Source organism: Grus americana, chromosome Z (assembly GCF_028858705.1).
Source record: "Grus americana isolate bGruAme1 chromosome Z, bGruAme1.mat, whole genome shotgun sequence".
NCBI classification, from domain to species: domain Eukaryota; kingdom Metazoa; phylum Chordata; class Aves; order Gruiformes; family Gruidae; genus Grus; species Grus americana.
Window position 1 is genome coordinate 42,691,559 of NC_072891.1, and position 27,890 is coordinate 42,719,448.

General features: G+C 38.7%; 1 protein-coding gene across 2 annotated transcripts; it reads left to right on the top strand.

Annotated features, from left to right (window-relative positions):
- The first annotated feature begins 1,134 nt into the window (after window positions 1-1,134).
- Window positions 1,135-27,890, top strand: CEP78 (centrosomal protein 78). Of its 2 annotated transcripts, XM_054810065.1 has the most exons (17): window positions 1,135-1,281; window positions 3,585-3,861; window positions 4,087-4,262; window positions 4,890-4,962; window positions 5,478-5,581; window positions 6,349-6,523; window positions 8,188-8,301; window positions 8,555-8,619; window positions 12,914-13,022; window positions 13,631-13,648; window positions 14,586-14,721; window positions 15,710-15,755; window positions 16,888-17,031; window positions 20,981-21,058; window positions 22,856-23,022; window positions 24,539-24,692; window positions 27,040-27,890. In XM_054810065.1, exons 2-17 carry the CDS (start codon window positions 3,609-3,611, stop codon window positions 27,562-27,564), a joined length of 2,337 nt encoding a protein of 778 aa, XP_054666040.1. In that variant the 5' UTR covers window positions 1,135-1,281; window positions 3,585-3,608; the 3' UTR covers window positions 27,565-27,890. The 2 variants fall into 2 exon arrangements, with proteins under 2 accessions (XP_054666040.1, XP_054666041.1); XM_054810066.1 differs by lacking the exon at window positions 13,631-13,648 and having other exon boundaries at window positions 1,154-1,281.

A 27,890-nucleotide genomic window follows, 5' to 3' on the forward strand; every position in this document is an offset into this window, starting at 1 on the left:
TTCTTAATTAGTTGCTGTCCCTATCCATGAATGAACTGCAAATTCTAGGATCAGCCCATGGGCTACATTTGAGCCATTTTGCCTGAAATGGTGCACCTTGTAATGCTCTCCACTGAACGTGAGAATGCTCTGATCTGAATTGAAGTCATGACTATGTAAACTAACGAGAAACACAGCTGTGAAAAGGAATTTGCTTACTCTCCCTCAGGCTGCTGAGACCAGCTGACAGCAGCTACTGCTGTAATTCAAAATGTTTTGGTATCTATACAGCTCCTTATGGGCATGCTTTGCTGACAGTAAAGCTATGTCGTGTATAACAGTGCGCTGAAGGGCACTGTATTTGCTTTCTTCTAGCACTGCATTTAAAGATCTTTTGGGGAACGGGACAGAAACAGTAGCTTCTATTCAGCTGTAAAACTTCTGTCTAAAACGCCTGCTGTTTTTAGATCCCTCCTGCCTATCTCTGCTCTATAGACACACCACGCTTACGTGGGGATGAAGGAGAAAGGAACATACACTCTCCCTGCCCTCTGCAGGAGTACGGATGCGGCAGGAATGACTGCAATAGCTAACTGTACCTTGCCGATCCCTCGAGTGCCGGTTGGCCTCGGGTGGGAGCCAGACAGGTCACCCAACCGCAAGGTGCGTGGCTGGGCCTCCCAGCCGCTGGGACTCCGAAACAGCAGCTCCTGGCCCGGCCCGGACTGCGGGTCCAGCCCGCCCCGTCGCGGCGCTGCGCTCGGATACCAGCACCCGCCTGCACGGGGAGAAGAAGGGAAAGAAGGGGGAAGGGAAGGAGGAACGGCGCGCCCGGCCCTGCCGCCGGGGCTGGGCAGGAGCGGGGCAGACCTGCCCGCTACACACAGTCGCAACTGCACCGGAGCCGAGGAGAAAGCGGCTGCCGGCGCGGCGCGGGGCGGGGCTGGCCAGCCGACCGCTATGGTCAGCGAGCACGCGCGATCCCAGAGCGGGGCTGGCCGCGGGCAGGGCCGACGGTTACGGCGGCGGGGCGGGGCAGAAGTACCTCTGCCCCTGCAGCGCGACTGGTACAACGGGACGGGATAGCCCGGCCCAGTCCGGCCGTTGGGCGCGGCCATTTTGAATGTATCAGTCAGGAGGCTGTAGGGTGGCAGCCAATCGGGGCGGCAGCCTGGGGCGCCACGTGGCGGCCGGCGGGCCAGCGGCGGTTGGGATCCCAGGGAAACCGCTGCGCGCGTGAGCGGCTCAGCGCCGTGCGGAGGCGGGCGGCTCTCGGAAGGCGGCCGGCGGGCTCGGGAGGAGGTGCGGCGTTACCGCCGGAGCGCTACAGCGGCGGCTCGCGGGCTTCGGCTTGGGGCTGGGGCTGGGGCCGGGGCCGGGGCATGGGGGGAGGAAGGCAGGCGGGTAAATCCTGCGCGGCCGTGCCTGTGCCGCGATGGAGGAGTGGGCAGGGGGCTGGTGGCCCAGCTAGGAGTCGACGGGGACTAGCTGAGGCCCCTTCCGGGAAGGTAGAACCGGCCGGGCGGGGGAGGTGGGTGCGTACGGGGCGGGAGGGAGCGACTGTTGCTGCTCTTCCGCCCAGCGGGCGCTTCTCTCATGTCCCCGTGGCTGCTGGCGAACAGCGCAGTCCCCAGCTCAGGCTGTTTTAATGGTGTGGTTTGTTGGGGAAGCGGAGCACTGAAGTAGTTCCCTGGGTTGGTGCCAGTATTGAGTGGGTGAAACATAAAAACTCCATTTTATCCCAGTTATAACCAGAGTTGTTTATTTGCATATGTTAGGTGGGTGCTGTATTATATGCTTAAATACCGTGGTCCAGCAGTAAATAAAATAAAATGTGTTGAGCCCCAGCAGACCACCAGGTCGTGCTTAATAAAGCGTGTGAGCGGAGAGCAAGCCTGTAATTTAGCTTCCTGTGTGTGTCTTGCAGTTCCGGATGTAGGGCATGGTCATTGTTTCTGTGATCAGTGGTCTTGTATGGAAGTTTTTTGCCCCCCCTATAAATTTGCCTAGCTGTTTTTTGAATCCCTGTAAACTTAGAGCTTCCTAAAAACTCTTAGCATGGAACTGGATTTCTCCCTTTTACTATGTGCTGTTTGTTCTTTTACTTTGTCACCAGCTAGTATAATCTGATGCCTTCTTGCTTTTGTATTGAAAGAGAAGGTAAATGATTGTCCCGTGTACGATTTCACAGCCAGTCAAGATGCTGTAGGGCTATGTCAGATGCACTAACTTCCAAGCAGAAGAGTTCTAGTTTACGTAGTTCTTTCTCTATTGGAAGGTATTGTGGGTCTGATTAGTTTGGCCTTTTTCCTTTCTACCTGCATGCTGGTTAAACTTCAGTGCTAAGGGGCAGGAGCTCCTTTTCTTCAATTACAGGTGTGGTGTTCAGGTCAGTGAAAGACACTGAGAAAGAATATTGCTTCAGCTCTGGAGATAAAAGACTAATATGTTGTGTATTGATGTGTCATCTGAAGTCAGTGATGCTCTACAATTGATGGTCACTTCCTGAAGCTAAAATGTTGGATTATAATTTAGTTGCTTCTGTTCCTGTGGCCACAGTGTGGTCATTATCTGATGCTAGTAAATCAGAGCTAAAATAAAAGAACATAGAGGAACTATTATTAGAGTTTCTATCCCTATTATTATTACAGTTTCAGTCATCCAAATACTAATCGTGTGGGTTTTTTTTTTCTAAATTCTTACAAATGGCTGTCCTCACATGTTTGTACCTATCCAGTAATTCCTGTCCCGTGTTGACATACAGAATGTTTCAGAAGATTGGCTGAAGTTTTCTAGTCTTTAACAGTATGAAAAAAAGTGTTTGCACTGTGAACAATGTTTGATATCCTGTGTGGGATACTTAATGCTATCTTAAGTAATAAATAAATAAATGGATAAATAAATGGGTTCTCTAAATATACTGACAAATATTCCTGTTGAGACTGTGGAATGAATTACTCTTAATAGCTGTGCTATACCAGTATATAGAGATTCTACTTGGGAGTTAGTACTGTTTCAATACATGGGTACTAATGTGTAACAAAAACTTATGCCTGAAAAGTGCTTTCCTGAATTTACTAGGATAAGTATATGAGGTATGCAATAACAAAAATATTTAGGTATACACACACTTTATTCTTTATTATGAGAATTTAGACTTAATCAAGTAGCAGAGAAGGTCACAACTAGTTCTCTATGGAATAGTCATTTGAGTGCCTTGATGTTGGGTCAGGGAGTGTCCAAGGGTTTCAGGAGTCTGTGCATGCTGATGCTACACAATTAAATTTTAAGAGGAAAACAAGAACTTCACAGCAGTTAGTGCTTGAATGTTAGGCCTTTTGTGTTTTGGCTATACCTATTTGCATGGGAGAATAAAAATGCAGGTTTGTTGGGGTTTTTTTCACCCACTTATTCATTCAGCTGTACTTACGCAGATAGTGAGCATCACAAGACATCAGTGTTTTAGCTGCCACACCAAAAATATGTAAACGCTATACAGTATGCATGAACGTATTCATGTTTTGGGTATGCATGTTGAATTGAGACTGTGTTGTGAAATTAACTATGCCTTTTTATATCTTTTCTTTTTCCCTCTCTTATTTTAGAGAGACATTTATCACGTAAAAGAAATGATTGAGTCAGTCAAAATAAGAAGACAGTGCATGCTGGATTTCTACTCACATTATGAACATCTTTGTGCTCTCCAAGGCTCTGTCCCGCTGAAAGCTGTGAAGACTAACCTGACTCAGGGTGCTCTTGATCTAACTGTAGATCGCATCAAAGCTGCTGATTGGGCACCACTTCTGAATGCTATCAGGCATAATAAGACTCTGACTTCTATTGGAATAAGAAGTTTTCATCAACAGGGTCTTGGAGAATCAGGTTCGTAGTGATGGCTATAAAAGATAAATATGTTGATGTACACATGTTAGAATTTGTTGCATAAAACTTTTGTGTGATGGAATACATGGGGTGGGGGAGGAAATGTAATACCTAAGGAATTATTTCCGTTTAAGAAAAGCAGCAAAAAAGCAAGGTGTGATTATGATTGCTTTTAAGTCAGTAGGGACCGAATTCTGCTGATGTTTAATTTTTGTTGTTTATTAGGTGTTGAAAGATATAAAACTTATTTTAGACGGAGAATTCCAGCAATTCGGTCAAAAGACTTGACTGGCCAACTGTGCAAAGCGGTCAAAGGCTGTCTCAGTATATCAGATGTACTAAAAAATTTAGAACTGCAGGGTTTGCTTCTGAGGGAGAGAGATCTGATACTTTTAACAAAGGTAAGAAGGTAATAGTGTGTATATATATGTAAATAAATGCAAAATATGCTTAGAACATAGAGAAGCAGCAACTAAATTTTATAAATATTTGTCACAGACAAGGATTCCTCTTCTAAGATATCTTTGTGTTATCCGTTGTATGAATGATTCTGCTGAGACATTTAGTATAACCTAGTCTTGCTGAACCTGTCAAAATCGCATAATGGATTCACCAAGGCTTACTAGAAAGTTCTTCGCAACATCTCTGCCATGTGTTTGGGGCGTATAGCTTATACTTGTAATGGAAACTGCTGTGCATGTACCTGGCAGAAGGAAGTTGGGGGACACCAAGAAGATGAAAACAGGTCTTCAAGATGTGTTACTGGGACCCTCTCCAGTTCATTTGAGAGTGACTTCTAGGAAAGGAGGGTGCTGCTTGTTGCCCATAGGCTATGGCCCTCCTGGGCTAAAGAAGTGAACCGTCTTAAATTGAGCTTTAAGGTTCACTTGTTTTGACCTTCTTCCAAACCCCCTAGAGTTTCTTGTTGGGAGCACAAAGAGTTCTGAGCAGTTTGGGTGACTTGGTCTTTTCTCTGTTTGTACTTTTGCTTTTCAAGCCAGTTAACAAATGTCGTTTTTATTCCAAAGGGCTTGGCCACAGCTTCATCTCTGGAGAGTGTCTCTTTAGCCCACTGTCCAATTGGAGATGGTGGATTAGAAAGTAAGTTCAGAATCAAAAACATGTAAGTATACTTAGCTCTGTTTTAGTCCTTTAAATAGGTAAGTAAGTATTTAGTATTTCCATTCTTGTTTTAAATTTGTCTATAGTGATTAAAATAACAATCTTCACTTTATTCTACGCGACTTAACAACATTTAAAGTTTTTTCACTCAATGATAGTAAATACACTGTATAATGATGTTTATACTTTTATGTAAAACAACAGTCATAATATTTGAGGTTAAGTCTCTTGATTTGTTTGTGTTTGCGTAAGTAAACTGAAATACAATACGTTCTAACTTGTTCAGATAGTCTCTGCTAAACACTTGCGCTAGGAATATAATCTTAGAACACTTCAAATGTATTTAAAATAACTTTGTACTTCAACACGAGTTCTTTGTCAAGGCTTTTGCCTATTCAAGCTGATTCATCTTCTTAATATGGCAGTGAAAAAGTGATTTCTGATAACCTGGCTGTGGTGCGTGTAGATAACATGCATGCTTTTGTTTTCTTCAGCAATCTGTCAGAGTGTAAAGAATTCAGCTACTATCAGATATGTAAACTTCACAGGATGTAGCCTCACATGGCGAGGGGCAGAACATATAGCAAATGTGTTAAAGGTAATTTAATCACCTTTCTTGAAACCAAATGTCACAAGAACTTTAATATATTTGATTTTTTTCTTTTACTTTCAAGCCCTAAATCCATCAAAGCACTTTGTGAGCAGCATATGTGAATACTGAGGTCAAGTATGTGAATAGTCTTCTGAAATTTGTGACTTCGTGTGTCTAAAGTAGCTTAGCTTACTGGTGTGGGATTTAGATACGGTATTTCTTAGTAAACATCAGTTAAACAAATAAAAGTTCAAACTGATGTATTTTCTTTAAATGAGATTAGGGCTGTAAATGTCTGACACCTGTTTTGCGGAGTGCTTCTTTCATTGTTGCAAATTTTGAAAAATGTCTTAAGTATTCTTAGGCATTGGGTAAAACTAATTGAGTTTACAAGTTAGAAGCTACCAATTAGCTGATTAGTAAGCTTGCGAGTAGTACGATATACTAAGTTAAAGTTAACATTGGTTTGCGTGAAAGCATGTAATTTCCTATCAGAGATGCATTGAAAGTGTCTGCCAAAAGAAGATAATAAGATGTTTTGTAGCCATATTTAATAATTTGCATTGCAAATTTGATGATCAGAAGAAACATGACTTAAATGTAATGTTTAAAAATTACTTGTATTACTTGAGCTCAGAAATGGTGTAACTGTGTTTCTTATGTCAGCGCTCAAGCCATTAAGTATCAGTTACAAAGAAAGATAACTTGTGATCTTCTTGTCATCAATAATGGCTTTACCTTTGCACTTGGTAACAGCTTCTTTGTTTGTAAAGCACCAGGCAATGAAAAGACATGGTGAAGCTTGGGCTGAAAGCCTACGTTACAGGAGACCTGACCTTGACTATATGAGCGGCTTGAGGCGGATTACTTTCAACTGCAACATGCTTGTTGGAGACAGGGGAGCAAGTGCCTTTGCAGACTGTTTAGGAGAGGACCTTTGGCTAAAAGGTACTGTGGAGTATTGACTCTTAAGATATACTAGTGGCAGGCAAAAAACTTAAAACTGTCAGTTATAGCAAATGTAGCCAGAAGAGTAACTCACTATTTAGCTAGGAAAGAGTAATCTTTTCTTTTTTTCCAAAAGAAATTTCTCTTCCTCTCTTGAATTGTCAGTGTCCAAATACTATTGTGTCATATAGCCTTGTCCTCTAGTTTTTGGAGAAGTAATTTGTTCTACAGTATATCTGTAAAAAACTAATGGTGGTGGTGTAAGTCATAGGATTCTGTACATGGAATCAAATACTTACCTGTAGAAATTGTTTCATAGTTTGAGCCAGGTGTACAGATAACATGCATACTGATGGAAAAGGATCAGATTAGAGAATACTTAAGCAAAGTGGACATACATAAGTCCATAAGCCCTGATGGGATGCATCCACAAGAGCTCAGGGAGCTGGCTGATATAATTTTGAGGCCACTCTCAATAATCTTTGAAGGATCATGGTGATTGGGAGGGGTGCCTGAGGACTAGAGGATAGCAAATGTCACTACTATCTTCAAGAAGGCTGGGTAGAAGGAGTCAGGGAACCACAGGCCAGTCAGCCTTTCTTGGATTCTTGGGATGGTGGGGATGTGCTGCCATCCAGAGAGAAGTCAACAGGCTGGAAAAACGGGCTAATGGGAACCTCATGAACTTTAACAAAAGGCAGTGCAAAGTCCCACACCTGGGTAGGAATAATTCCGTGCACCAGAACATGCTGGGAGCTGTGTGGCTGGAAAGCAGCTTTGCAGAAAGGGTCCTGGAGGTGCTGGCGGACAGCAAGCTGACCATGAGCCTTTGTGGCCAATGGTATCCTGGGTTACGTGGGGCACAGACTTGCCAGCAGGTTGAGGGAGGCGATTCTTCCCCTCTACTGAGCACTAGTGAGGCTGGGCCTGGGCTCCCCTGTACAGGAGAGAGCTGGAGCTACTGGAGAGAGTCCAGTGAAGGGCCACTAAGATGGTGAAGGGACTATAGCAACTCTGAATATCAGGAAACTCTTACTGTGAAGGTGACCAAACACTGGCCCAGGTTGCCCACAGTGGTTGTAGAGTCTTCATCCTTGCAGGTCTACCTGGACATGGTACAGGGCAAGTGGCTTTAAGTGAGCCTGCTTGAGCAGGAAGGTTCAGCAAGATGACCTACAAAGGTCCCATCCAACCTCAACCATTCTGTGATTCTGTGCATGCCAAAGCAGTGATAGTACTATTTCATGATGAATATGTAGCTTACTGATGTGGGCAAGCAATGAAATTGTGGAACCATTGATTTAGACTTATGTCTAAAAAGTTTTGTGTTTGTACATATGATACTACCTTGGGCAGTTGAAGTGTCTGGGAACCTTATATCTACTAGGATTTGTCAAGAACAGTGACTTAACTGTGATCTTTATATTGCTTCTTCTGCAGTTGTTTAGCAGTTGTTTGTAAATGTTGATCTATAATACTGATTTAAATTTTTTCTTCTCTGAAAGTAATATTCTTGTTTTTACACATGGCTGTTATCATCATGTCCTCTTTTCTTATATTTCATATTCTATGAAATGGAGGTTTTCAGCAGAGGTGGATTAATTGTATTAGTGACTACAGGTTACACCACTGAATATTTTTTTTTACCTCCTTAAACATTTTAGCACTTGATTTGCAGCAATGTGGAATATCCAATGAAGGAGCAAGGTCATTATTAGATGCTCTTCAAACTAATACAACACTAGTGGTACTTGACATAAGAAAAAATCCATTAATTGGTATGTATCTGTATCTACCTTTGTCCTCTTTGTGGGTTTCCTTGGGTTTGTTGGTGGTTTTTTCAGTAGCTCTAGGGGGAAAAATAAGCTTCTTTTAAGGAAAAAACCTGCAACAGTATTTTGCTGAACATTTTTAAAATGGGGGAAGGAAGCAAGGTAGGTAATGTGTACTGCTTATTCAATGATCTGTTTGTTTGCATAAATACTTGTCTCATACAGAAAATTCTTAATAAGATATCTTAATTCATTCCAGATCATGTTATGATGAAAAACATTATGGAAAGAGTTCTTATGAATGGAAATAGTGCTAATTCAGAGGTATGTGTTGAGCATTTTGGAGTGAATTTTGGGTTTTCTTTGTAGCTGCTCTTGCGTTTTTTTTTAAAGGATAACTTCATTCAGAATGAATCTAAAACAGCTATTCTAGTTATAAACAGAAGTCTGATTCTGAAGCAGTTTAAAAAAAACCCCAAAAAACCACTACAAAGGGAAAAACTGAAGACGCTAGCAGCAGCATGATATTGTATTGGGCCTTGTGTATGTTTTCTTTTGTAATTTAAGATATAATAAAACCAGGATATCCATTTAATGAGAAGAAAAATGGAAATGTGTGTGTATACTTGGGCATTACTGTAGAACGTTAAGTAAATATTGCTGCTGGACTGCTGGAAGGCTTTCTACTACATGCATGCATCTTGTTAACATGGTAATAACTTCTGTGACTTCCTTTTTTTTTGATTAATTTAAAATTTAAAACTTTATTTTTAAATTTATTTTTTGTCAGTAATTTGCATAGCTAAGATTTTTTTAAGTTACTCAAGACTATCCGATACTAACCATCTAAGAAACCAGAGTTTAAAGTACAGTACCTCTGGCCATCTTTATCTAATAATCCCTAGAGACTTTACAGTAATGTGCATAAACGGAATATCTGGACCATTTATGATTAGATACACTGTTTAAATACTGAGTCTTTTGTTTATAACACATAAATCAGATTCAGTTCCCAAAGGAGACAGCAAACAAATGTATGTACTTTTGTTCTTGTTTTCACAGAGCTGCAACAATCCCAGTTCTTGTTCTGGAACTTACTGCTCTTAGGGTTTTGAAAAGGCTTAAAAGTGAGAGCTGTGGATCTGTAGGGAGTATCTAATAAACCGAGAAGTTTGTGTGTAGAATTCTTTGAGGATTAATACAGTTCCCTGCTTCAATCTCTTCAAGACTTTTTTGGAGAAATTGAGGTTGCGTCTCCTTGGCAGATGCAGTCAACACTTGCAAAATGTTGTGAGGATCACATGAAAATAGCATCTGCCTGGAAGGTTGAACCGTGAAAAGAAGCAGCTCTTTGGGGGATCTCCCATATACTAAGAGATCACTCAATTCAAGACATTTATTTTATATTCATCCAGGTATTGCAGTATCTTAAGTCTTACTGGTGATGATAGTAGTTCTTCATACCTCATTAACGATATGAATGAAAAAGGACTGACCATCAGCTTGCTAAATAACTTTACTTCTTCCACAAATAAAACCAGCCTACATCCTTTATTTTGTAAGCTCTGTGAGTGGGCTGTTGAAAGTAACGTTTGCCATTTATCATGGGAACAGTGCAGGCACTCAAAAAGAGATAATCCACCTGTTTATCAAGATGAATACAAACATTTCATGTTGAGGTTGATCTTCTTTTGAAACTGTAACATTTACTACCCTAATCTAGAATTTAGAGTTGGTTTTGAGCTCAGTTACAGAAGCCTGGATATTAGGAAGAGAAAAACATTGCGTTTCTTTGAGGTAGTGTCATGATGTGCTCAGTATTGAAAGTCAGCAGTGTGGGGTTTGGTTTTGTTGTGTTGGGTGTGCGTGTTGGTGCTGTGTTTTTTTGTGGGGTTTGTTTTTTTTTTTTTTTTTTAAGGAGTTAAAACTCAGGGAATAAGTTAGTAAATCATCAGAGGGATTGATAAAGACAAATGGTCATTAAGCGCTGTTGCAGAGAAAACTGCAAGGACTGTTTCTTCATTCTGTCAATAGTCAAAATTCAGCCATATGATTTAAAAAAAACCCCCCGTACAAGTAAAAACAATTTAAAAGTGTATTTGTGAGAGTCCTAATAACATATTCTAAATTCTAATGACTAACACTCTGGTTCTTTCTATTTTTAACAAGTTTTAGCATGATACAAATATTTTAGTTACTTTTCTGATTTTCAGATAATTTGTTTATGGAGGAGCCATTATAGACTAAGTTTACAAAATTAAAGAAGCAATGTTTGTTTGACAAGCTTAAACTACAAGAAACAGAATACTGTTGACTCTCTTTGTCATCTGTGTACTGCCTCCAAATCTGTAAGGTTTTAAAAGGATGTGCTGGTCCATCTTTTGTAATGGAGAAAATATGGGTATCTATCTTTGAAATTATTTACTTTAGTAGGGATTTTTATGTATTTTTTTTTACATATTGTAGTTGCTAGAGATAGGGATTTCATATTGATAGAAAATGAAGAATCAGTTGCACTAAGTTTAGCCTATGTGTAGAGACTTCTTGAACATAAGGTGTAAGACGTAATTTTCTATGTGAAACCAATCTGTCGCTTACTCTTGCAGCAAGTGGCCTAACTGATACCGTATGTCACCCACAGATAACTAGAGTTGCATGGATGATCATCCCTAGTACTGCCTCCAGTTTCATCCACCTCTTGTTTCAGCTTTTTATCCTGTCAAAGCCTAACTGTCAAAATTCTCATGAGTAAAGCTCACTAAAAGGGTCAAATTTGATTATATCCAAGAAATGGCAGAGCTGCATTCTGTAAGCTCTCATCATGGCACCTGTTGTGTCAACGCCATGGTTTTGCTTATGCAGAAAATATATTAAGATGCTGCTGTGTTGCTTTACACAGAGAAGTTTAGTGGGCTTCTGAAAGGCCTCATAATAAGTCATCATAACTTCAAAAGATCATGTCCTGGTTGCCACAAATAGTCTGTAATGTACTGTCACTGCTTGCTTACTGCACACCAGTCACAGCAGCCCTTCCATCCTGTTCAGTGTGAAAAATGGTTGTTTCTCTTTGCTTCTCAGTAGCATGTAGGTGCTTGCCTTTTAGGTTGGGTTTTCAGGTTTGCAAGAGCCACCTAATGCTAACTGATGCCTTTAAATCTGATGGGCAGCTAAACCAGAGGAAAGTTGTATTATCCCACCAGCACTGTGTAGCTAGTATAGTGGATTGTAATCGTAGATACGATTGGGTGTAATAGGTGGTGAAAGTTTGTGTAGATTCTGAGACAGATTGAATAACTTAAATGAAAAATCCACTGAAGGTGTCTATGAAACAAGTTGCTTTCGTAGTCTCAGCTCAAGAACTTAGTCATTTTTCAACACTGTCTTAATATATTTGCTGTCTTTATACTTAGATGTTGTACAACAGCAGCAGGCATCTAGACAAGAGACAGGCTGCTGGGCTAGATGAACTTTAGGTATAACCTAGTATAGCTGCTCTGTTATGTGTGTAGAAAACCAAATAAAGATACTCTTGCTCTTAGAAACTTATGATTTTACTCTTTTTGTCTATTTTTTTAGTTTAAAATGAACAATTCCCTTGTCTCAGGAGCTAGATCGAGCTGTAGACCCAGCAAAACTTACACAAGGATTATTTGAGTGCAAAGTCTTAGGGGGGAAAAAAAAAAGCAAGAAAGGAAGGAAAAAAAAAAAGGGTTTTCTTGCCAATGATAAACTTGGATTACACTTGGTTAGTTAGAGCACAGTAATGGCATTTTAATCTTCCCTGTGCATAACTTTGGTAATACTGTTCCTAGTACTCTGCTGTGGGGTTTAGGGCTGTCTGAGATAAGCTTTGTGTTAGTATCAACTGCATTTCCTTCAATGGCTGCTTCAGCCATCCATTACTTGTACTAACTATAGCTTGATGCACACTGAAAAATAAGTTACAGATAAAAATATCTACCTGGTATAATAAAACTTTTATTGGAGAAAGGGGAACCTTTAAGAATAAAGCTGTTACTGTAAGGAAATGAAGTTTGAAGTACAGCAATTGCCTTTGATTATCACTGTGTCTTAGTTTTAGTTTGGAGGCTTTTACTGTATATGCATGAATTTTCATTACAGGCAGTGAAAATTAAACTTTGTATTTTTTAAAATACTAACTTTATTGGTAATACAAAGTCATGGCAGGGAAGCTTTTATTACTCTGGAGAACTTTGGCCTAAGCCAGTCATTCCTAGCAAGCCAGCTTTCTGAGAATGAAAAGCAAAAGCCAAAATTTCCTTTTTATAGGGTTGATGCCTTTTTTTTTTTTTTTTACTATAAAAGGAGAAGTGTTTTGCACAGGAGAAAGGAAAATATTGGATGGGATATGACAGTGGTGTTCAGGGAACACTTTCTGATAATGTAGCACTCAGATTCACATTGAATCTGTGTTTGAATTGGAGCTTTGTGGGATTTTTGATTTCCTTAATTTTACAGTTTATTATTAAGTTTTCTGTAGCTAAGCAGTGTACTCCATACAGCTGGCAAAAACTGCTATAATCTTAAATGAGCACCTCTTTAAATATCAGTTACTAACACAATTTGTCTGTCTTTAAAAAAACCCCCACATTTCCAGTATAAGTGGCTGACATCTCCATCTTCCAAGGATACTTTGAAAACTAGACCAAAGAAAAGAACTATTGTCCTAGGAAGTGGTCGAAAAGGAAAAGCTACTATTCGTATTGGTAATACGGTCTTTATTTTCTCTGACTATAGTAAATTTTGTTTACAAAGTAATCTTTTAATGTTTAAGAGCTTTAATTATAAAATATACAATGTTTCTAAATGTCACTGTTTTGTAGAATACCTGTCTTCAAAAAAAATTCCATTTATTCTTAATTCAATAATGTGCCTTCTACCAACAGTGGTTTCTGTAGGAAACTTGGTCTTGTTTTTAGTGCTGCTAGATATGTGGCTGGAAGAATGGTAGGATGTATTGACTTAAATATGTAGAAACATTGCATGTATTTATTCTGAGTGCATCCTCTCCACAAGCTTTCACTTCTGGGAAGCTTGGCAGTAGTAAGTTGCCTAGTTCTCCTGATGTAACCTTTCTGTAGCAGACTGTTCTCTGCCAGAATAAACAAGCACACTTTTTTTTACTGATGTACAAAATGTTCTAAGATTTTTTTTAACTTCATGTAAACCTATTATAAATATTATGCTTAAAATAACACAGGTATCTTGAATATTTATAATTAAGTACTGATAGCTGTGATACATTAAATATTTTTCAGTAAGTTACTAAAAATTTCACTGTAATACATTTGGCTGTCTTTCGTCTTTGCTCTAGTTATCTGGAAGCAGAGAGGTAAGCATAAATCAAATTCAAGTCTTTGTACAAATAAACTGTGGTGATCAGGGTGATGGAAGAAGAAAATGCCTGACTATAGTTGTGGTGTTTTTTGGTTTTGTGAGGATTGTTTTGGGTTTTAAAGAGAGGGAGGGAATCAGGAGGTGAAAACTACTCTTTATCCTGTTTACTTGTTGAGAACAAACTAAAATTTGGAATCCCATTAGTACAGTTAGGCATTTCTATACCATTACAAAATTAGTTGTTTTAGTGATCTCAGAGAAATAATAACCTGAGTTCTCAGTAGTTTGTGAAATACTAAGTGAACAGTTTTCTGGGTTTGTTAGTTTCTGACTTGCACAGAACCTGGGGTAGAGTGATCTTCCACACTGGGCATTTATTCTGAATCTACTTTAAGTGATAGTGTATGATTTAAACAACAGCAAAAAACTAGACTAGTGAACATGACTTTTCATTATTATTCCTCTTAAGTGACAATATTGCCGGTGTTCTGTAGAAGCGATCAACATGAGTACCTGCTTTAGCTTCAAGCATTTCACCAGTTCTTCACTGTAAAGCCACTAGAGGGCATTTTGAAGCACCTAAATAGCCTTATTGTCTACGTGGACTGTCTTAAGCTCCCACACGAGACAATAGTTAGGTATCTGAAATTAGTAATGTGAATAAACCTCTCTAGCTACAAAACTTTGCCTCCTTTTTTGAATAACAGCGTGCCTTACTTAGATACCAGCTTATAATTGCAAGCAGATAAGCTGCCCACACTTCTTTTTGAGAAGAAACCAAAAGTTTTTGCACACTTTAGCAAAATTAGACTGAAAGGTAGATTTCCTACAGTTCCTTTTATTATATAGGAGATCTTACTTATGAACAGTAAGCTGTGAATTTATATGTAAATAACTGGCTATAATGAATTCTCTCTTGCTGTTCCATACAGGTTTAACATCTAAAAAGTCTGTAAGTCCTGGGAAAAAAAATACATCTGTGAAAGACAGTTACTCACCAAAACCACTACCACCGGGTGCAAAAGGCTTCCTTCCTTGGCGAACTGCAGAACGTGCAAAGAGATGCAGGTGAGGTTTTCATAGTACAAGGGAAAATACTAAAGCATATAACCTGCATGGTAAATGTAGTAGAGAGCAGTGTTAGTTTTTAAAAATATGTATTTGAAAGTTACACACAGAATTTCATATTGCGTCCATATTTTTTTATATTTATATGAATTTTGAGGATGTTACATAAATTCTACTCCAGTAGGTTTTTAAAATACACAAAAAGATATAATTTGATGGACACAGGAATATCCAGGTGTAGCAAAAAAGCCAAAACTCCCCAACCAAACCCACCTTGCTTGTTTGTTCTCTTGTTACTAATGATTTATCAGACTTATAGCTGAAGATGCAATTTAGTTTTCTAAACTTGTAGTATAGTTGATTTGGCATCCAGTTGGAGATGCTTAGGTATTTTTTTTTCTACCTCTCCTTTCTGCTCCATCTCCCTTGTATATGCCAACATAATTATTGTGATCATCTAAGCCCTGTGAAGTAATATAAAAAATAAAATAAAGAATTGTTACACATGGAAGCTGTAATATTATATGCTTCCTTTTGAAAAAGTTTTTGTGGGGTTTTTTTGGTGTGGGTTTTTTTTTTTTTTTCAAATGTATTCCCTAGCCCTTGGTCTCTCAAAATGGAGGCTATATACATATTTAAACATAAAATTATTTAATGCTCTATCATAACTATTTTTATTAAACTTTTTTTTTCAAAATGCTGAACACCAAATTCTGCTGTTGACCTTAGTTCTTAAGAATTACTAAGCAAGATGCCTATTGAAGAATTTAACATGAGCATCCAGTAATGTTGCTCTAATTCATGATTAAGTAGGAGTACTAATAGAACAAAATGAGAATGTAATGAGTGTTAAAGGGATACAGTGCAGTGTCTGATGCTGTTTTTACTCTTTGCTTCATCTGTCCTAGAGTCCTGTGTTTGGAAATGGAGGTAGTGATGGTGACATTATAAGCTTACTTTTCTCAAAAGTGTTTTTTTCTAACTTTAGAGGGGAGCCAGTGGATAGTACTGAAGAATTACCAGTGAAGATTCAGGTACTCTTTTTGCTGTATGATGGTTTATTTAGTAGAATAATGCCTGAAAAATGATGAAAGTGTTCTCAACAGAATCCTAGTGTCTAAAAGTTAAGACTGGAACATTCTGTTAAAGTGTCTCCCTCACAGAAGTGCAAAATAATAGTTGATGTCAGCATTTGGTTGAAACTTCTTTGATACTTAGTTTATTCCCATTTCTCTATCACTACCTTTTGGTTTCTTAGCCTTATGAGCAAGCTGGGTTTGAGTATGGGCACAATCTCTCCAGAGGCAATAAGGAGAATTAACAGTATTTTTCTCTGAAAGGTTCTGCTCCCCCCTTCCTCTCTTTCCTCCTTTTGCTTTTGGACAACATAGTTGTGTTTGAACCCATCTGTGAACTGCTGCAGTAGACATACGGGGGGAAAAAAAATCCCCTCTTTATTCCTTCTTTGTATCTCATTTCCATCTCCCACCCCACCCACCAGAGAAAAGCTGGAGAAGTGTGTTAGTGTGTACTAATGAATTAAATTAGCTCACAGAAGGGTCTGGTGGTTGCTGAAGCCAGCACACTTAGCCCTGCTCTGGTGTCAGCTTCCCAGTCCTGTGAGGAGAACCTGCTCGTGGCACAGGCTGTCCACAGGCTGCAGCTCCTTCGGCCCATCCCTCTGCCTTGGGCTGGAGTGTGGGTATTGGCTCCACCATGGAGCGCCTCCTCCTCCGAGCCTGGTGTTCCCTCTCTTCTTTCTCACTCATTCCTCCCTTCTGCCCATCTGGCATTTTTTACCCTTTCCTAAATAGGCTTTCCATGAGGTCCCGCCATCTCAGCTGCGGGGCACAGCCGTGCCCAGCGGTGGGCTGGTTGGAGCTGGCTGGAACCCGGCTGTGTCCAGCACGGGGTGGCCTCTGCAGGCCTCTGCTACTAAATCCTTGCATATATATCCAATATATGCACGCATACGATGTTTTTTTTAAAATATGGTTTTATGCAAGTTTATTTCATAATTGCATAGCTAGACAATGTATATGCATTGTAAGAGACTCTGGGAAAAGATTGCATTTAAATTAAGCTTTTGGTACTGTTTAATCTTTGATTTTTATTGCACAGTGTAATGCTGTGAGTGGGTGTATTTTTCTTTTCTGATGTAATTAGACAGGTGTTCCTGTGAAAGTGACAGTAGAAAGCGCTTCTCCATCTGAAACTGAAGACACAGAAGATCTAGAAGATGTTATCCATCATCCCGATTTGGCAAAATCATTACATAAGATTAATGTAACAAAATATCAACAATTACAGGTAGGAAGCATGTTCTGTGCCTTAAACTCCAGTAAGGCAAATTATATCAATTAAATCATGATTTATTCAGAAAAATATGGTTAAGCTAATAACCAGTCACAGAGCAGGACTGCTGAATAACTTTTAATTATCCTGGATTATGTCACACAGGCTTCCATTTCAAAAGATGTGTATGTACAGGATTTCCAGTCTCTGAATGAAGATCCGTATGCTATAAGCATATTGTCAAATCAGGGCCATAATAAGGAAGAACTTCACACAGCTGCAATATGCGTAATTTCTCTGTTCCAGACTGAATCATGGTTCACAAATCTTTTGATCAGTGTTATTGCCTGTAGTACATCCTTCCAAGGATTTCCTTTATAATTGTAATTTAATGTTATTTCTAAGACCTAAAATATTGTAATGATTGTTGTGTAAAAATAATTTTAAAAATAACTGAAAGTGTGTTAACGCTCCATTTTATAATTGAGCTTGGTAACAAACTTTTTTCATTTGCTTTTTATTATTCCCTCTACTACTTTGGTAGCTCTAAAAAAACTAGCAGTAGCGAGACTGTTGCTGCAAATGTCTTGACAGGGAATGTTCTTACAAAAGGAAGGGAAAACAAAGAGTGTGTTTCAGAGGCTCAGTAACGCTGCTGAGGTAATCTAGCACTATTACAAAGTAACGCCTTCAGACAGAATAACTGGGTTGTTTCTGAAGGGTTAGGATTTGAATTTTGTTTGGAGAATCTGCACTGCATTCAAATGAATATTGCTAAAAATAAGACCTGTAGTCAGTCTGGTTTTGGTGGTGCTAATCATAGAGTACCACACTGGGTGAATAAACTGTTCATGTGTGTAAGTATTAAGACCATATAGCTGTCTTTGCTTACTTAAGGTTAAAACTTAGCTTGTTGCAGATTTCTATGTAATGGGAGGGTTAGGGTAGCTTAGAGTTACTCTGGAAGGCAAAAGGACTGTACAAATACTGCATAAACAGCTACCTGCCTTTTTTTTTTTTCCCAGCTGATGGATACTTTTTCTTTAGGCCTACCCTTTTTCTTTCTACAACTTTTGTTCAGGAAGGTTTTCAAGGTTTTCACGTGTTGCTGGGACTTAAAGTTGTATAGCGACTGTCTTCTTTGTAGGTGATTTCATACTACTGTTTGTGTGCAACATGTTGACATTGTGCTGTGCAGCAGCTTCAACACTCGCATCAAGGGCATTGTGTCTGGAATCATGGAATTCCATGTTGTGTGCATATTGCACCAAAAACTTCTATGCAGCCAGTACGGTGCTTTCAGAACACACTTGATGCATTTATTCTTGGTGTTTGGAGAGGGAGGAATGTTACTTTCAGGACACACTGCAGAGGCACTGTTTAGTGCTTTGGGGAAGGGTTGTCATATCAACCTACGTTGTCAGTGTTACCTGTGGTATTATGTATAGAGCAACTGTAAGGAAGGGATAATTTGTGAATAATTTGAGTTTCCTGGGAGGTAAAACCACAAATTTTAGGAACCTACCCAGAAATTGGTTCTAAATTTCCTGTGCTTGTAAAGGTCCAGATTTTCCTAATTTTCTGAATTTGAAAACCAAAATGCTTTCTTAGGCCATGGCTGCATATCCGATAGCACTGGTCTTGTAGCTTGGATGTAGATTTAGCGCTCTCTGTTATATTTTAATAAATTCTTTCTGCACAAAGACTAGAGGATTGTGTAAGCTGTTGAATTTCTCAAAAATAAGAGTAAAGCATGCATATACTTATGATTTGATGGTGACAAATATGTTTGCACAGGTGCAAGGCATCTTCCTTTAAGTGTAGGCTTCTGATGCTGCTTGTGAGGAGATATAGCTGCGGTGTTTGTCAGATTTTTTGTGAAGTCAGCCCATAACCATCAAATATTGTGTACATCTACAGTGTGATAAATTAAGTTTAAACAAAACTATAAGATCTCCAAATTTCTCCTTAAAAAATCTTGATAATTTAACTATTTTCTAAGTCTTTGCCCTTTGAAAATACAAACCAGCAATTTGAAGAAAAAAGTCAGTGCTGTCACCTTTAAAATGATCTAAAATCTGTCCACAACAAAAATACTATAGAACTAAGGTTTCTACAGTAGAGTTGCTTGCCAAAAAACCCTGCATCTTAGAAACTTTAAAATACATATATACATATATGCACAAACACTATAAATGGAACTTTAAGAATTCTTCAAGTCTGTGGTACTTGCGACTGATCTTCAAAGCTAGGTTACAGGATTCCATCTTACATGTCAAGTTGTGAATGTAGAACATTATGGTCACTGCTTCCTGTGCTGTGCTTCGGTATATATAATAGGATTTTTGGCTCCTTGTTCTGAGTTAGATTGCAGTAAGATTGTACTATTTGTTGAGGGTTCTCCTTAGAGATTTCCCCCTCACTCCATGTATGGAGGTCTTTTTGCTACATCGTGACAGTTACTGTTACATTACATTACTGACAGATACTGTTAAATCTCTTCCCAAATACTATCTTTGAAATGTGGTTTTCCTATACCTTCTGATCTCTGAGAGTCTTTCTCATGTGTTCAGATGATAAAGATATGACTAGCTTTCTAGTTCCAGGGTTAGCTTGGTTGATGCCAGTCTAGGGATCTTAGGAGTGGGCTTAACTGTAGTGACATACCCATTATTTTCACTCTAAGTGGTTGTTACTGGGAGGGCTATATCTAGAATATTTTAGAATCTGCATCTTTGAATCAGATCCAAAAGTCACGCGCATCCTACAAGACCTATGAGGACCTCTTTGCATTTGTAGGATTATTTTTACTATGCATTCTGTTGCACACCAGTCTTCTCAGTTAATTGCTTGTATGAAGTGCAGTAGTATGCTCTTGTGTAAGCTTTTGATAGTAAACAAAGGATTTAGGTACTAATGGGATCTTTGCTCCTCTGTAGAACTGATTGATAAAGTTTGTAAAAAAAAAAAAAAAAAAAAAAAAAGCAGCATCCTATATGTTACATATATGTGCCTGTATCCAAGGTATATAGAGAAATGAATTGTATACTGTTAATTCATATCAGTTACCCTCTGAAAAATAGAGCAGCTTGATAATTTTAACAGTTTTCACCTTTGGAACCAGAAGACTGTGTTAAGGCATGCAAGACCAAAAATTCCTATTTATTCTTCCACTTCAGGTGCTGTAATTAAAGATGATAATGCTCTGCTACGATATAAGAAAACATGGTGATTGCTTATCAAAGCCTGGCTACTGTTCACTGAAACTGAGAGATTCACTACTTAGAACGAAAAGTTAAAATACAAGTGTAGGCATCTCATGAATAAGACTAGAATATATTTGTTAGATGTTTGGGTTTGGTTTTGTTGTTGTTAATTCAATACTAAGCTGCTTAACTCATTCAAACAGCTTGGGATTGTGAAAAACTTTTTCTGCTGAAGAACTAAGTGAAACCAATTGGAAAGAGTACAGTTCTTACAGTTCAGAATTTTGTATTCCTACTGCTGTAATAAGGAATAAAATCCTGGATGAAGAATCCATTCTGAAAATCTAGGTATGGCTACTAAGGATTTTTTTGAGAGACCAATTTGAGCTTGAGGTAGATGTATTTATTTAAAAAATGAGGTTTGAAAAGGCAAAGGAGAAGAAGAGGAAGTAGAGAAGAACATAGATTCCTCATGGTACTGTCATAGGCCTAAGAGACTTGTGCTATAATCTCGTGTTACCTATTGCTATATTGCAAATCTCTTAAGTGAATCACACTTTCACTTACCTGTGTTAATTTTTTGCATCCTAGTCTTATGTACTGGTAAACCTCTGCCATGTATTTTTGCAGAAGATATGTTATTTCTTGGAATGCTGCATGCTAGTTGTTAATTAGACATGTTGAGGTTTTGTATAATAGTGCGTGTCGACCTGACATTTTGAGATAAATTTCATGATAATTTATCTGTGTTATGATAGTTGGAGCTGGAAGAATGCATGGAAAAATTAAAGGAAGAGCAAAGAGCCAGAGTAAAGGCTGAAGAACGAATAACAGAGGTAATGATACTTAATTGTTAATCATCTTTACTTTTAAAGGAGAAACTAATCACACTATCCACTTGCTTAATTAGGACTAATTGGCAATGACGTCTAACGTGGTACCTTCCAGAGTTTCAGTTCAAAGTCACATGGATCATTTACTAGCCTAAGGGCAATGATGAAATCTGTGTTTAGTAATATGTGTTTGTTCTCCTGATCCTATTCCAGAGCCTTGAACTCTGGGTCAAGCTACTCTTTCAATGTGTTTCATTCATTTGGTGTATTACTTATGATCTGGGGCATCCTGATGTTTGCTTTTCTTGAGAAAGTGATTAAATCTGTTTGCAATTTGGAGCAGATGGATAGCTCTTTGAGGTCTCCCACCTTCTTTATCATGACTTGCGCTGAAAAGCTGTTTGTTGCAAAGGTTGTTTAATTTGGCTTATTCTGTCTTTGATTTTTAAGTTTTGTTTCTGCAGGCAATAAAAGTGTCAGATGGTTTTCTGCATAGCATGTTGGCTATAGCCATCAGTTGTTGCAATGCACAGTTTTGTTTTATGACAGAACCAAACTAACAACTTGTCACAGTTAAATTGTGAGCTTTATTTCCCCTCTGTCCGTTGTTGCTGACCTAAAAAATCCTTTTGCATCAATAAGCAGAATTTCTTGTAATACAGTTGAGTATAAGATAGTGTAAATGAATGGGTTTAGATCTTAGATGTGATCTGGAGTGGAATGGAAATGGTGGTACCCTTTGAAACTTGAGCAACAAGTGGTGCCCCACAGTACAAGGAGCAGATATTCACAAAGGACTCTGCACTCTACAAGGGTCGTTGTAGTCCTCTGGTGCAGCCATCCTCATCCTTCTGTAATGTGAAGTGCATCAGTAGGCTCTGCTGGAGTTCTTTCATTGGAATAATTACATGCTTTTTAGCCTAAATACTCACTGCAACAAATCTTTGTAATGCTAGACTGCTTGGACGTAGCACCTTGTCTCAGGAGAAGGGATAAGCTAAGTAGCAGTGATCTCTAAAATTGTTCACTTTGATGCTAATTTAACAGCTACAGTGCACTACACAGACTTATAATTTTTTGTCCTTCTATCATAAAAGATGAAAGAAGGAAAACCTGTGGTAGCAGTGATTGCATAGCTGTTATCTTTAAGTGTCTGAGTTAATGTTTCCTTCAAACACAAACCCCTGCATATCGTACAGTTATCTTTCAGCTTTCAGTTTGTCATTGGTTTGATTAATGTTCAATGTGAAGAAAAATTGGATCATTTTAAACTTTCAATTTTGGGATGCAATTTTTGCAGGGGAGAGATACAGTAGTATGCGTTCCCTCTGATACAGAGGGGTGAATGTAAGTAGAGCATTGGCCTTCATTAAGATTTTTTATTAGTAAAATAAATTCTTTGGTGTTAATGTGTCATATAATACATGCAAAATAACATGATATGATAGCTATTTTTTTTGCTTGCAATTGCTCTGCAACATTCTGTACGTACAAAAGACAGTGTTGAGCCAGCAGTTTTGTGTGTCTGCAGCAATTTCACTATGGTAGCAAGAATTGCAGCTGTGGATAAATGAACCTGCACAGAGCTCAGCATTACAGCGCCCTGAATATTTCTGGTACCAGAAGCTCTTTATCAATTATGTCCGTTACTTTCAGTATTTCTCTTTGTGATACTGCTCTATAGGCTTGCAAAGCTGGGGTTGGGTTTTGATTTTTTTGGGTCATTTGTTGTTGGGGTTTTTTTTAACTGACGATGATAGAAATTATTTTACATTTTTACTTCTTTTTTTTTCCCCACAGCTGGAAATTGAAAATGCAAGATTAACGAATCTGAATATCTCCCTATCTGAGTTTCTTCATGCACAGTCAGTAACCAACATGATTTTGGAAGATGAAGGTGTTCTAGGCAGCATTGAGAACTCTTTCCAAAAGTTTCATGCTTTTTTAGACCTCCTTAAAGATGCTGGGTAGGTTGTCATGTTACTTAAGCCTTACTGTTTCTGCTGAGATCTTTCCAAAATTACCTTCCCAATGAAGTATGCTGCTGCCTCTACCCCCCCAGATCTCTAGGACTGTACTCACAGGGAGCAACGGAGGAAAAATTAACTGTACGTACCTATGGTTTAGTCTTTTCTCAGTGGGAAAAACATGATCCAGGCACTGTCCAGCTGAATTCATGTATCTATCCTTGGGAAAGGCTTTCAGGACACTCATTCCAAAAGAGAAGAAAGCTTCTATTACAGCATGTTTTCAAGCCTTTATTGGATCACCTGTGGCTTTTAGCATTCCCATAACATGAAACACTCAAAATGTAGTTGAACTGGCTTCATAAAGTGTCCTGTTGCCTTGGGACCCCATTTACTAACTGAAGTACAGAAATCGAGATGGATTAATCAGGCCTCTGTACTTAAATTCTGGATTATTTTATTATTACTTGAAATATTTCAGACAGCATTGATTGACGTTTGTCTTAAGGTTCTACCACCATACTTGCAGTTCTCAGAGGATGTCTCATCCTTCCCATTTGTCAGAGAATTTAGGTGTAAGTTCACAATCCTGTTTTGCAAAGCTTATGTAGCCAGGGATGGCAGTCTTATCCAGAAGCATGAACAAGTGATATGAAGATATATTGTAGTCTACTCTGTGTGTTCAGAGAAGACCACAGAAGATTTTATTTGTCCTCCCTGCCTCCTGCTTCCATCCACCTCCAAATTGTAATAGCATAACTTAAAGTTCACCCTGAGGCTGTGTTCTACTTTTGTGCCAATCAATTGGTAGAGTTGCCATTTCTTTAAGAATTAATTTCAAACTTTGGAGGAGGGAAAAAACGTGCTCTCACTTCATAAAAAAAAAAAAATCAGATGGGTCCTGTATCTATTCATGACAATAGGAGGCTGCTCTGAAAGTTACAGAATCCCAATCACGACTGCTCTTCTCAATAAGCTTCCGTTTAATGCTGTGCTATCAGTTGATGGCTGCAACTTCTCACTTCTTACTGAGGCTTAAAATACCCAAGTGGTGGTAGGTTTGGCCAAGTTGTAAGCTGGCAGGTGAAACAACATAACTGTATTTGTGAAGCATGTAATTGGATTTGGCTGTTAGAGATTATGCTAGTTTGGGAGATGTGCACCAATCTTCTGCTTGAACGATAATTCTAATCTTTGTTCTGCCTGACAGGGAATCTGCTTGCTAGCATCCTGCTCCGAGATCAGTGCTAACTGGGAAAACTTCATTCTTAGCCTCATAACACTGAGAGAAGATTGAGTTTTGAACCTGCAGGCTAATTTCTGCAAAGATAGGAAAATAGCTTTAGCTACTTGTTTTCATCTTTATTAAGCTATTTTGGGCTTCTCAGAAAATAATGGAAAAACTATCTTCAAAGCTTCAAACAGATTCTGTTTCCTGTTCTGGTTTTGAATGTTTAGGTCTTTCACAGGGTAAGAATTTTTTCTATGTCATTTTCTATTAAACTTTATTTTACAGACTTGGACAACTTGCTGTATTAGCTGGGATAGACCAGTCAGATTTCGGTCTTTTGGGACATCCACAAATGAATTCTACTCTCAGTAAGCCTGCTAAAATACTAAAGGAGAAGTCTTTTGAAGAAGAAAGGCAAGAACATACCCAGAATAGCAAAGTAAGTCTATACAGGGAACGCTAGTGGCAGTGTACTTGATGCTATTTAATGTACTTTTCAGCTGTTATCCCCCTCTAGCTGACAATGATTACCAAACGATCCATGAATTTGTTATTGCAATCTTTTGCTGTAGTTGTATTTATACAGATCATAGTAATTCAATGATTAATGTAAACTTTTTAAGTGATTACCATTTGGAACAGAAACCGTAGTATTTTGTAATGTTCTAAAGAAAGTGTTGGTGGTAATTATCTTGTTTCTTATTCTGAAATATGAAGTTCAAATAGTGGTATGCACCCATTAAAAATGGAAAATACCATGACTAGGTTTTTTAGAAACATTTAATGATGTATAGTGGTCTTAAAAACACTTAGACTGATAATAGAGAGTAGTACAATATGCCTGTTGAAAAGCAGAAATTTTCTTAAGTTATTGCAATGTATGTGTCCAGTCCTGTCAGATTTCTACATGGGCAGTGCCATGAATTTCAGACAACTACAAATTTGTAATATTAATAACATAACTTGTTTGTTTCTACTCTGAAGTCAATAAATGGAAAATCTTCTGGATTTTTCAAGGGATGTACTAAAGTTCCCTTAAAAAAATAAAGATCAGGTTTAAGATTTTAAGGCAATTAAAAATTAAGATACTGGCAGCCTGTGCAAGTTGGATAAAACTGTCATGCTACGAATCATTCTGCATTCCAGGATGTTTCTTATGCCCAATGTCTTCCCTATTAAGTGTTCCAAATTCCTCAAGAACACCATTGTTAAAGGAGTAGCTGCTGCCCGTGCATTCACACACCATCCATGGTGCACGCGCACGCACACACACACTCTCCCCCCCCCCCCCGCCCCCAGGTGCGCTGCTGCTTCTTCAGGGTTGACCCCAGGTTTCCCACAGCAGGGTCTCAGGTGTCGGATTTTATAGAATAACTAATTTAATTGAAAGGTGCAGCAGTAGGATCAGCCCAGGCTGGGTGCCTCCAAAGAGAGGGACCCAGAACAAAGAAATCCTGGGGCAGTTATACCCTTGGGACCCACACACCTGCCCCACGCTGTCCACGCGCCCTTTAGTGCGATGGTGATTTTTGGTCTGGGGTCTTCTAACATCTAATTGGATTCTTCTGTGACCAGGCAGGCAGGGTCTTATCTTGATGACTTGCAGTTTCTGCAGTTTCTGCCGAAGGTTGGAGCCTCCCTGTCTTCTGGTTTACAGTCCTTGTGCATCTGCCCTTGCTGGTGGAACATGGAGAACTGGAGTCCCAGACTTGGGAAAAACACTACCAAGACATTAGTGTGATATCAAAATACTTTCCCCTACTAAAAGACTAAACACAGCACTGTACTAGCTGTTAGGAAAACTACTGGGAAAATTACTGAGAAAAATAGCTCTATTGTGGCCTAAAGGCTTCAGCAAATCTAGCCACTCATGCTAAGTAAAGCTAAGCAAACAGCACAAATCACACTCTATTAGAATCTCAAGTAATTTATTCTCATTAAACCCCTCTTATTTCCGTTAAACAACTAATATCCCTCAACACCATGAGCTTCTAAAACATGATGGTAAAAAGTGTTGGGTGTTTTTAATGGTGTGGAATGCAATTTCCAGTTTTGCAGTTTGAATCTGCTAACATTATTTGGAGTAATAGAGTTAATTCTCATTGTAGGTTCTTTGACATTTGTTACAGTTTGGCTTGCCACAGTGTTTTCAGCTGATGGACTCTTCTGCACTGTGACTTTAACTTATTCATGCAGTTTGTTTGAATTATTCTTTTTTTTAGTTCAGCTGCATTTAGAAGTCTTAAGTGTTTTTTTAAAATATACATAGCAAACGTACATATACACATTTTTTAAAATATACATATACAAAAAAAGATGATTACAAAAAGCTTCAGCTAACTCTCATACTTATCTCCTGGTTTTGGTTAGTTCAGATTCTTGTAGCAGCCAGGTATTGTGGGATAGACTCTTGGGACCACACTGCTGTGAACTGTGAGCAAACGTAATGAATTGCAGGTATTTCAGAATGATAGACATGATTAGGCTTTGGCTGCTTCAGTATAATTGACACATTTATATACGTATATGACTACATATACTGTAGTATAAAGTTCAAGCTAGATGTGAAACTGTAATATGCCTACTCTGTCATTATCATTAGCAATCTTCTGAATCTTGTTTGTTTGAAAGGTAATAAAGGTTGTGTGATTGCTATTATCTTTGAATCTTTTCTATATTATGTGAAGACTTCATTTTGCTATGCAGATTTTAGCGTGTGGCAGTTGCAATACTGGATTTTTTTTCTCTAGTTGCATCAGTATCTTCATTGGAATCTCTTATTTCAGAACAGAGCTGGGGACATCCAAGTTTCTCTTCCTGGCATGTTTCAATCCCAGATGGTTGCAAATAATGCCTTCTCTGCTCTTAGAGAAATACAAGAACTTCAGACTGTGGGGCAACAGTACCAGCCAGGCTTACAGAGGGAAAACGAAGCTCAAACAATTAGCCAAAATAAAGAGGATAAGCCTCGAAATAGTACTCCAACATTCTCTGAGAGGAGAGTCAAACAAAACGAACAAGCAAAAGGGCATCACTCAGAAGGGCAATTGGTTACCAGTCTGCATTCATTTTCTGATTCCAGTGTACACATTAAAAGTAATGGCAGCAGAATATCCAGTGGTGCTTCTGGTGAAAAAAGCAAAAATTACTCCTCAAAGAAGTACATCCCTAGAGCAATTGAAACGGCAATTCCAAATGATGGAGCAAGAGGAGACCAAAGTAGACTGCAGACAGTGAACTGCTCTGGAACTGATACTGTAGGATCTGGCTCTGAAATTCAAGAAAGTATCCATAGTGTTACCAGCATTTGAAATGGTTCTACAATGTTTGGACTGTTCTTAAAACTTGCAAGATTAAAAATAAATTTTGTATGCCTTGGTGTAGTTTGTGAATTTTTTGTAAAGTAATGTAGACTTTGTAAACTTTTAAAGATTGCATGCTGTTTTAGTATTCCTGTTCTGTGTTTGCATTGCTTGTCACTAGATTTTTATTTTTGGAAATGTGATGCACTAGTAGAATGGTACCCTTCAGTTTGTATTACACACAAAGGATTCCTGGTGTATGGATTTTATTGCATGTCACAGTTCTTGTTACAGATTGTAAAGTGTTTTGAGCTAATAAAATAATTTGAGTACAA